Source organism: Micropterus dolomieu, linkage group LG13, assembly GCF_021292245.1.
Source record: "Micropterus dolomieu isolate WLL.071019.BEF.003 ecotype Adirondacks linkage group LG13, ASM2129224v1, whole genome shotgun sequence".
Classification (NCBI taxonomy): domain Eukaryota; kingdom Metazoa; phylum Chordata; class Actinopteri; order Centrarchiformes; family Centrarchidae; genus Micropterus; species Micropterus dolomieu.
In genome coordinates, this window is record NC_060162.1 from 9468949 (window position 1) to 9480381 (window position 11433).

At 43.9% G+C, this 11433-nt stretch overlaps 1 protein-coding gene across 1 annotated transcript; it reads right to left on the minus strand.

Annotated features, from left to right (window-relative positions):
- Positions 1-630: 630 nt before the first annotated feature.
- On the minus strand, positions 631-10959 carry LOC123982199 (CD5 antigen-like). Its single transcript, XM_046067617.1, has 3 exons — positions 10863-10959; positions 2294-2590; positions 631-713 (listed from the first exon to the last, which is right to left on the minus strand). The coding sequence occupies exons 1-3, from the start codon at positions 10957-10959 to the stop codon at positions 631-633; spliced, it is 477 nt and encodes a 158-aa protein (XP_045923573.1).
- Positions 10960-11433: the final 474 nt, after the last annotated feature.

Consider the following 11433-nt stretch of genomic DNA (forward strand, 5'->3'; position numbering starts at 1 on the left):
CCACAGCCGAGCTCCCTACAGACCACCTCTGCATCCTGCTGGTCAAAGTCAGCTTCACACACTGAGGACCACCACTGGTTAGACTGGTTAGACTGGTTAGACTTCACCTCCAGTCTGCCTGAGCACAGACTAGTCCCGCCCACCAGCCTGACAGAGTCTGGAGAGATAATAGAAGATGAAATAGAGATAAAGACACCAGACACAAAAGAAAAACATGTCCTGAAACAACAATTGAGTAATTCAAAGTGGACTCAGCACAACTCCAACATCAGTTCATCATTAACAACAGAACACGTCTTTCTAACAGCACAGACTGCAGCAAGTTCACCAGCGGTACGTGCTGTACTTTCTCAGGGGCATCCTTGCACAGTCTGCACCTGGGGTCCTGCCTGGTGTGGTAGACCCCAACCTCTATTGGTCTTGTACTGAGTGCCTGTTCTTGCGCCGGCATGATTAGTGCTTCTCTGCTGTCCTTTAGTTCAGCCTTTTCCAGCTACTGGTAGGATTTCTTGGTATCAGCCACTTCTTCTATTTGTCTTAGGGTGCAGTGGCTTGTCCCTCCATGAAGGTTCTTCATATTCCATGTCCTCACCATCAGGTTTCAGCTGCTTGAGCTTTTCACTAAGACCTTCATGTGTGACACTCATTAGCTCTCGGTCCTCCCTCGCTACGCTTGGTGTACAGTCTCAGGGTGCTGGATTTGAGATGAAACCCTACATGCATTGTGAGGAGCTTCATTGTCTTGATGACAGTGGCCTCTATCTCCTCCTTTGGCCAGTTTATTATACCAGCGGGGTATCTGATGACTGGCATATGTGTTGATGGCTCGGATCTTGTTCTTCCCATTCAGCTGATTTTTCAGGACCTGCCTTACTCCTCATGGTTTCCGTTAGCCTGCGGCACCCCAAGGTATTTGTAGCTGTCCTGAACATCTGCAATGTTGCATTCTGGTAGCTCAATCCCCTCGGTTCTGATCATTTTCCCTCTTTTTGATACCACGCAACCTCACTTGTCCAGTCCAAATGACATTCCAATGTCGTTGCTGTAGATCCTAATAGCGTGGATTAGTGAGTCGATGTCTCGCTCATTCCTGGCATACAGCTTGATGTCATCCATGTAGAGGAGGTGATTGTGGTTGTTCCACTTCGGACCTGGTATCCGTAGCCAGTCTTTGTGATGATCTGGCTGAGGGGGTTCAGGCCTATGCAGAACAGCAGACGGTGACTTGTGCAATTGGCTTTGAGTTGGCTTCAAGACTTTTCCACAGCCCGATTGAGTTCTTGATGAAGGCTAGTAGTGTCTTGGTGATCTTGTACATTTCCAAGCTGCAGCTGCTTTCCAAGCAATTTCCATGTTGTCCAGTGGCAGGTTAATATTATATATTATTATTATATTATAAGATTATAGTTGGATGTGATTGTTCCCTTCTGGGGGTCCTTCGTGATCAGGACTGTCCGTCCTTGGGTTAACCATTCTGGGTAGGTCCCATCCATCAGCAGTTGGTTCATTTGTGCTGCCAAGTGTTCATGGAGTGCAATTAGTCTCTCCAGGCAGTAGGTGTGGATCATGTCAATGCCTGGTGCTGTCCACCTCTTTATACCTGCCACTCTTTCTTGGATGTTTGCCATTGTAATGGTTACTGGATCTTGTACTGGGTGATTACTGTTATGTGTTCTTAGATCCACTAGCCACTGAGCATAGGTGTTGTGGGATACCTCTTTCTCCCATATGTTCTTCCAGTACTGCTAAGTCTCAGCCCTGGGTGGATCTGATCTTGCGTTATTACCCTGCCACTGAGAGTACACTTTGGATGGTTCAGTGGAGAACATCCAGTTTATTCTACTGGCTTCTGCTTCTCCCTTGTATCTCTTTAGCCAGGTAGACAAAGCGGCAAGTCTTTGTTTAGTCTCCAGAGCCTCAGGTATTGACAGCTTGTTGTATTTTTTAGGTAGCCCCTTTCTTGCACCTTTCTTTCTTGATCTCAGTTATGGCTTTAGTAGGGATTGTATGTAGTGCTACATTCATATCTTCTAGCAGACTTTCAGAGGGTACTTTGTCACTTAGCCGAGGCAATCTTGGACCTTGGACCTCTACCTCTACATGGACCTTGTTGGCCCATCATTTATCATCATTTACAGTTATATATCTTGGTGCATTTAGCACCTGATTTACTGAGGCAGCAGCTCATTAAACTCTGTCATGACTACCATAGACAGTCTGCTGCTATTCTAGCTGGTGAGTGTGTGTAAACCTGGGTACATTACAGTCATAGATGATGCCATGATGGACTTACCTGAGCAGCTGAGATTCAGGATGGAGGAAGAGGAATCTGATGATATACACTCCCACAGAGCAGATCCAGACTGAACACAGTCAGGCCTGATCCACCACATAGGTCTGTCTAAGGACTCCTCTCTCTCTCCTACAGAAACAGCAGAGCCACAGTCCAGCTCTCTACAGACAATAGCTGTTGTCTTCAGGGTCCAGTAAGGGTAAGAGTAAGTCCCTGGTCTCCAGCCTCCCTGATGTTTCACCTCCAGTGTTCCTGCACAGCGACCTGCTCCTCCCACCAACCTGACATCATCAGCATCTGAACAGAACAAAGAGAGTAATCAGTAAAGAAGTAAATTCAAGAGACTAAACTAAAACTTGACTGCTGATTCTGCTTCTGTGATTCTTTAGAAGATACTTTACTGTCACATACACATACATGTAGCAAAAATTATTCTCTGCATTTAACCCATCCCCTCAAGGGAGCAGTGGACAGCCACTGTGCAGCGCCCGGGGACCAACTCCGAAACTGACGAAAAGTTCCTCACACTTTTGCATCACATATCTCAGTGAAACATGGGCAAAAGTGATTTGGGCACCTGACGCACCAGGGGTGGGCACGGTTCAGACATCAGAAAGCCCTCCTGGCCAATCATAGGAGCTAGTTTGGGCTCCTGTCCTTGTTTATATGAAACCATACCTACGTGTGTATAACGACAGCCTCCACAAAAACAATTCTACAAGTTTGCTAAAGTATTTTTCTATGAGACTTAAAATTTACTGACACATATGTGAGTATATTCTACAACTATAATTTCCATTGTAACAGGTGTACAGAATTGTGGTACGCACAGAGTTCGGTGGTTGTTGTGGCCGGAGCATTGATGGAGGCTAGGTAGAGATGGAACAAAGTTATTTTATTGTTGTTGCAGTGGAAGGGAATGCCTTTCCCTCTGAGGAACCATTGAAGACAGGTGACGATCCAGTCTCTAATGTCGGGTTCTGTTTGTGGACGTAGAGATGGCCGTACCAAGGAGGGCACACTGCGCCGTGAAGTGTAGCGGGTGTTTGTACGGGAGGAAAGCTGCTGACAAGGAGAGGGTTGATGCAGACTCCCTCTGCCATGCATGCGGCGTCCTTGATTTTCTGACCTCGCTGAGGTAGGGGAAGAGGCCTGAGAGCCGCCGGGAGTCAGGGATATTCATTTATTTGTTTATTCATTTATTCGGATCCCCATTAGCTGCTGCTAGTGTGGCAGCTACTCTTCCTGGGGTCCACATACAACAAACATACAAAAAATACATAAAACACAGCAAACATATAACGTACAACATACAAGTTATACAGTTATCTAAAAATGATACCTACAATGCTTATAAAACATATCATTATGTGTGTACATGATTACACAGGCTACTGACAAAGGAAAAAGCGTCAAACACATAGACACAATTATACAACAAACCATTCACCTAAGCTTGTCAATGTTTGAGTTATTATTCAAGCGTTTTTTTAATAGCCTTTTAAAACCAGCCTTACAGGGTGCTTCAGCAATGAAAATTGATAAATTACTCCTCATTTTGATGGCTCTATACATTACAGATCTGCACACCGCATCAATCCTGGGTTTTTTCAAAACTAGACAACCCTCTGTAGCCTGCTGAGTACTATAAATATGTTGGTTTCTCACATACTTTATTTGTGAGTACAGACAATTTGTTGTTTCCTATAACAGATATTCCTAAAGAAATTCATTGGGGTGAATGCCAACCTTTCTTCCACTCTAAGCCATGAGAGACTGGCATGCACACTGTCCGCACTCAGCCTCACACCCGATGGACAGGCCAGTGCGAGTCTTGCAGCTTTATTTTGAGCTATTTGGGGCGGCTGTGGCTCAGGAGGTAGAGCGGGTCGGCCGTTAATCGGAAGGTCAGCGGTTCAATCCCTGGCTCCCCATGTCGAAGTGTCCTTGGGCAAGATACTGAACCCTGAATTGCCCCTGGCGGCTGTTCCGCCAGTGTATGAATGTGTGTGAATTTCAGTTTCCGATAGAGCACTTAGGCTCAGTGTATGATGAATGCAGATATAGTGTAAAAGCGCTTTGAGTGGTTGAAAAGACTAGAAAGGCGCTATACAAATACGGAGCATTTACATTTGTAGCTCAAACAGATCTTTTTTGGCTGCACCTGACCTGATAGGTGAACAGTAATCAAGGTAGGATAAAACTAATGCCTATGTGACCAGCACATAGGTAAGAAAAGGGGAACATCTTTTAATACTTGATATTCCAATATCCATTTTCTTAACAATATTGTCAATATGTTCTTCTCATATTAACTGTCCATCGAGTGTCTAGACCTGAACAAGATTTTATTTTAAGACAAGTCTCTGTTTTCATAAATCCACTTCACTACTAGTTGTAATTCGTTTATACTAGTTGATGTAAAATAAATAGTTGTATCATTCACGAATCAAGTAGCACTACAGTTAATCAAATCATACAACAAGTCATTAATAAATTTAGAGAAGAGTAACGGCCCAAGGCAACATCCCTGTGGCACTCCACACTGTTAAGTTTTTTGGTAGGAAAAACTTCCATTAAAAAACACATACTGTTTCCTATTTAATAAATAACTATTCAACCAATTGATTATTCACTTTCCAAAACCTAAAACAAATTCAGCAAAATGTTTGCTGTGGATTGTTCCTAATGTAATGTGTTAGCTAGCTAATGATATTTACATAACTTACCATACTACCGAATGTAACGTTATATAACCCGACTGTTTTTGCTGTTTAATGATTGAAATAGTGAACAGAGATCTACCCAGCTTTACAGGAAGTGTTTATCCTTAATATTGTTTACCTCTGTCTCAATTGTCAGGTGATGCAGTGGTTCACTTTTACTCTGTGAACAGCAGGCTTTAGCTTCTGTCATTGTTTGTTTGACGTCAGTTTGACAGTCTGAATACAACCTTCAAATGGATAACGCTAAGCTTTCTGTCTCCTTTCGGAGATCGCTTTTTTTTATTTTTCAAAATAAATAGACAATATTTCTCCAGGAAGTGCAGTTATAGACAGTGGCAGCGCTGTGATAAATCCATCAGTTTGTCAGGCTTAACAATAGTAACTAAGGGGGGCGTCGCTTAGCAAAGGGTCGATTGATGGCTAATGGACTAAACCCATATATAGCTAGCTTATTTAATAATAACCCATGGTCTACAATATCAAATTCAGCGCTACAGTCAAGTAACACAGTTCCAACCACCATCTTATTATCAATACAAGTTCATTTATCTGTCATGTTTGTCATGAGCTGTGCACATAGAGTGATCCTTATACGCATGCTGATGAGAATTTAAGTCATTAAATGAAAAACAATGTAGTATCTGTTCAAAAACAACTTTTTCCATTAGCTTTCTCAAAACTGGAAGAATATTGATAAATTGCTGAGAAACTCTGAAGAGGTAAAACCATGGTAGATTTCCAAACCTGGGGGAATAACCCCTCCTTTAAACTCAAATTTAAAAAATTACATATTGGCAATGATATAATTGAAACAACATTAATTTACTGCCCATCTAGATTATCCATGCCAGCTGATTTATCATTATTTAGGTTTTCAAGTAGTTTTTTCACCCTATCAACTTCTATAGGTTGAAACTCAAAAAAGCATGATTTGTATTCATGATAGAATTGGTTATTATTTGAGATGATATACAACTCCTACTACGGGAACGCATTTCATTCCTTAACTTATCAACCTTATCTGCAAAATGATTACTTAAATGATTAGCTATGTCCTTTGCTTTTGTCAAGAAAGTTCCATTCACTTCAATGAAGGAAGGATTGTTCTTGCCCCGGCCCATTATTTCATTAAAAGTTTTCCAAAGTTTGTTACCATCATTTCTCCTCTCCTGAATTTTATTTTGATAATATGCTTATTTTCTTTTTCCTATTTAACTTTGTAACCTTTGTAACCTTATTCCTTATTTCACAGTAGTTTGCCACTTTTCAGTTCCCTTGGAGTCAATTTCAGCTTTTTTCAGCTCATCTCTTTTATGCATACACTCCCATAGTTCTTCATCAATCCATGATGCTTTGTTTGATCTTACTGTAAATTATTTGTCCACTATATTATGATCACTGAACCCTACAGGAACAGTTACTGCTTTAGAGCATATTTCACACTTATTTGAAAATATGTGATCGATACAGGTTGCAGATGATTGCCCATCACAACTACAGTAAACTCTTGTTGACTTTTTCCCCATCGAGTTAGATTACAAATGAGTGTACAACTTTTTCCTCAGTGGGCATGAATCCAACAGCCAATTTACATTGAAATCACAAAGAACAAATTTTCCCTCCAACCAAAGCGCTTCAATACTAGGAACCATTAAGTCCGATCTAACCTTGGTGGGAATATGGCTTTGTATATATATTGCTACACCTCCCCCAAAAATATTCCTGTCATTTCTAAAAACGTTATATCCTGGTATAGCTACCCCCCTGTCTGTTATTGATTGATCTAATTGTGTTTTAGAGACAGCAAGTACGTTGATATTTTCACTCTTAAATAAGGTAAATAATTCATGAACCTTATTTCTCAAACTCCTATCATTTATATGAGCTTTTCTCAACCTTTTTTTGGGAAGTTCAGTGCCATGCCTTTACCCAGTTAATACCAACCCATGACATCACAAAAAATAAATAAATAAATAGGTCTTCTCTCTTCTCATTCCCTGCTCCTTGGCCTCACAATTACTCGATAGTAGCTGATGATGGCATAATTCCCTCTTGCTCTTGCCTCTTTCATTGCAGGTTGCAGCTCCAGCAGAAAAGTCCTCTTTGATATAAATTATGGTGTTCTTCAGATTGGATCTTGGCTAGGATTCGCTGTGTGTATGTTTTAGTGACATCTAGTAGTGAGGGTTGTGAATTGCACCCCCCAGACAGGACAAAGATATCATATATGAGATAGCAGAGAGTTGTCAGTCAAGAAATTAGGTTTCTTTAGATAGATATATTAAGAATTTACAGTATATTTACTTAATAATTCAGTAAAACCATAAATTTTTAAAAATAATATTTATACTTGTTCATTAATAAACAACAGCCACATCATGAAATGAAGTGCTACATTATGTCTCATACTTCTGTATTACATTAATTTACAACTTGGGAGGGTTGGCTCATCTGGACTAACACACCCGACTCCATCTGGCTTCATGATATAAAGATCCACAGGTTTTGTTCAAAAGTCACTTCTCTTCTTATTTCTAATAAACCAGAAGACTACTCAGAGATTGCATATTATTATTATCATCATCATCATCATCATTAATTTTCGCTCTTCTTCTTCTACGGACGCATTTAAAGTAGTGACAGCGTCTACACTGCTGGAATTATACAAGCAGAAGAAGAACGCGGTGATGACGAAACGACTCTATAGCGCTGATTGTCTGTTGTCAGCTATAGTAGAAACATGACACAATATGGCGACCTCCACAGCAGGGGGTGCCCGCGGTTATGTAGATATAAATGTTTCATTCTAAGGTAATAAAAACATAACGGTTCATTATGTAAGGTCTTTATACACCACTGAAAACATAGTTATGGATCTTATATTGCATTTCTGTCAATAGATCCTCAGAAATATTACACACTGAACCTTGAACCGTATCTGACCTTTCACTTTCCCCTCTGAATTTTCCATTCCTGTGAGCTCTTTCAATTTCCACAGGGGCATCCAGCTTGAATTGTGTTGTGAACAGTTCTTGCACTTTAGATTCAAATTCAGCCCAGCTTTATCTGGTCCAAGTCCATCAATTACAAGATTATTTCTCCTGCATTGATTCTCAAGGTAATCCACCTGCTCATAGTATCTATCTCCAGCAAATTCAGATTACAATTCATTTACACCTTGGACATGGTCTTACACTCAAGCTGTTGGGCCTGAAGACAGTTCTTTACAGCATCAATATCATTTTGAGAGTAATTCAGTTTCCAGTTCAAGTTTTTAACTAGTTTTGTTTTGTTTTGTTTTGATGCATAATGTCCCATAATATTAACTGTGACATTACTGCATGCATGGAGAGAGAGAGAGAGATGCGCTGCGTGCAGCTCTGCAGAAATCCAAGACCCCGGCCCAACCAACAGACGCCCCAAAAAAAGTAAATAAAAAAAAAATAAAAACGACCATCCAAATGCCAGTTGACAATGCAATGCTGATGTAACGCAAGAAGCGTAACCCGCGGAAGAGCAGCACCTGGACCAACCGCGGCGTGCACACACAACATAGACCAGTGCTCCCTCCCCACCCAGCACCCCACCACCGCGCAGCGAACAACCAAAACGGCCAGATGCCACGCAATCATCAACATCAATGCACAAGTGACGAGACCAACGCGCGCAATGCGCGAGCACGACGACACCCAATGCCCGGAAGCCCCCTGCAAATCCCGCGTGTCAGGTTGGGCAAAAGAGAGCATGAGTGGCAGAACACGACAGCGAAAGCCAGCGGAGAGAAACACCAGCAGCAAGTCGCAGCCTGGCAGCAAACGTGTCGCGTAGGCAACCATGCACCCACCAATAAAAGTCCGCCGTCCCTCCAACAGCCAGAAAAACTAAGGCCGCCCACGCCAGCCGACATCCCCCATGCACAGCACGCCCCCAGGCCATCGTGCAACACCAGTCAAACCAGCAACGAGGCAAAATCAACCAGTTAAGCTGCATTCCACCACCAACCCACCCACCCATCAAGGGCCGAGAACTCCAGGCACAAGCCCAGAATAAACTGGAGCACAGCCCTGCCCCGCACCCACGCTGCACATCCCGAAAACTAACTTTATACTTCAGTATCCAGAGGGGTCCAACAACTGGCCGACAGAGAAATGGGGAAGCATAGATCCGAGGCCAACGAAGCGAACCACGGACGCAAACTGGTCCCTCCAAGTCAACAAGGAAATGCCTCCCCTGGACTCCAATGCCCAAACTAAACGCCCAGCAGCCATCCTGAGACCCTGCACAGGGAAGGGAAAAAAACAAACAAAACAAAAAACACAATGCATCAAGATGCATCAACAATCGCCCCCACCGCAGCCCTCCAAACTGCAACCTGATCAACCCGCGCAACGCCCAGAGACCCCCACCCCCAGTTGCCAGGGCACCCCGCAACCCCCCAAAGCGCAAAGGACCCCAGACCACATGTCCCGGGGAAAGCTGCGCCTTGCCCCGTGGAAGAACAGCAGAAAGCCGTGCCGGGAAGCTCCCCGCCGGGAGCGATAACGCGGGAGAGCCAGGCCAACAGTCCCCCAGCCCAGCCAGAGGCATCCCTCCCCAGAGTGTAGGCAGAGCCAGAAGCCCCCAAGCCCCGTAAACCCGAGGCCGGTCTCGTTCCCGGACGGGAACCCCCCCCAGTCAACAACCCCCAAGGAGGAGCACCAAAACCAACCCCGACAACACCGGCCATGTGCCCCAGGGACTCCCGAATGCCCCCACGGTGAGAGAGCCGGCAGGGGGAAGCAGCGGGAGCCCCACCCCCGCCGAAGAGGGCCCAGGCGAGGAGAGGAGAGGATACAATGGGACCCCAGGCCCAGGGACACACCACCCGCCCAGAAATGAGCAAAAGCCAGAAGCCCGAGTCCCCAGACCCCTAGGTCCAGAGCGGGCCCCCACGCCAGGGGAGCCAAACCCCCCCAACCCACCCCAGATCAGGCAAGGCGGACACCAACCCCACGGCACCCCCGACAATCCCGGGGCTCCAGGGGCAGGACACGAGGCCAATGAGAATCCCCCAACTCCTTCAACCCCCCCGCCTGCCTTTGTAAATGTATTGTTTTGTGTTGGATGCATGTCATGGATTGTGAAGTGTTGTATGGTGGAGTAAAGATAAGGTGTGTGGTAACTAAGGTGCAGTTAAAATTGGAGAGTAGTTGTGACACAGGCACCCCACAACTGTCAGGTAGTGCAGCCTCCCTTCGTGCCCCTCCCACCCCCCAAGCCCTCTGTGTCTAATATGTAATTAAAAGCGCAGCCCCGACCCGACCCAAAGCCGCAAAATTATGTGCACACCGCACCACCGTCACAAGAGGACACAAGTTACTTTTGTGTGCGTGTGTTTTCAGCTCAGTCAGTTCGTTGTAGTGTAACAGGACTGTTCCTGTTACACTACAACAAACTGACATCTATGGTTCTGGCATTTTGTCAGAACCATAGATGTCTAATAATCTGGTCAACATGTGTTCAGGTAACAGTCTCGAAAGAGTCGATCTTATTTCACGAGTGAGCAGATTGTTGCATATTGTGGATCATAAAGAGAAGTTCAGGAGGTTTAATGTGAAGAAGCAGACGAAGAGATGAATTGTGTGAAATATATAAAGCTGAAGAGCATTATATATTAAAAAATGTGCAGTAAATATCTCTCCTGATGTTTAGGGATGTTGGTCTAAATATTGTTCCTAAATCTTTGTTAGACCGAGACACCAGCTGTTCAACAGCAACAGCCTTTCATATCGTTGTTTGATTTTCTCCCAGGTCCAATAAAGACATCTGAATTCTAACACATGATGTTTAAAGCAGAGTCCTACCTGAGCTCCACAGCAGCACCATCAGCACCACCAACAGGTGATCCATGTCCAGGTAGACCGTCTCTCTGGCTGTCTGCCTGCTCGCTGCTCTGGTCATCATCTGCTGTCCTCAGTGTATATCTGTGTACAGGAAGAGGTGGAGCTTTACTGGAACACATCTCATGTAGTTCTCTTTAGTTTCACAATTAAGAGTCCTCTCAGGATCAGGGTTTTCTATTGGCCATGTTTCCAGTTTGACCAGTTGTGTTCATGCTGGGGTCCAGTCTGAGAGCAGATCTCCATCTGGGCTGACACACACATCAGTGTTGGGTTTCTTCTTTGTTAAAGTGTTCACAGCAGAAAAAAGAGTCATAGAAGCCAACTCAGTTTTCTGCTAACAATTTCTGCAATTTTCATCACATGAAACAAAATTTGTTGCCACTCGTACTTCTTGCACATCAGTCAGGTTGTTGCAGTGTAACAGGAACAGTTCAGCCATTTTGTCAGAACCATGGATGTCTAATAATCTGGTCAACATGTGTTCATGTATGAGTCTTGAAAGAGTTAATCTTATTTCATGAGATTGTAGCTC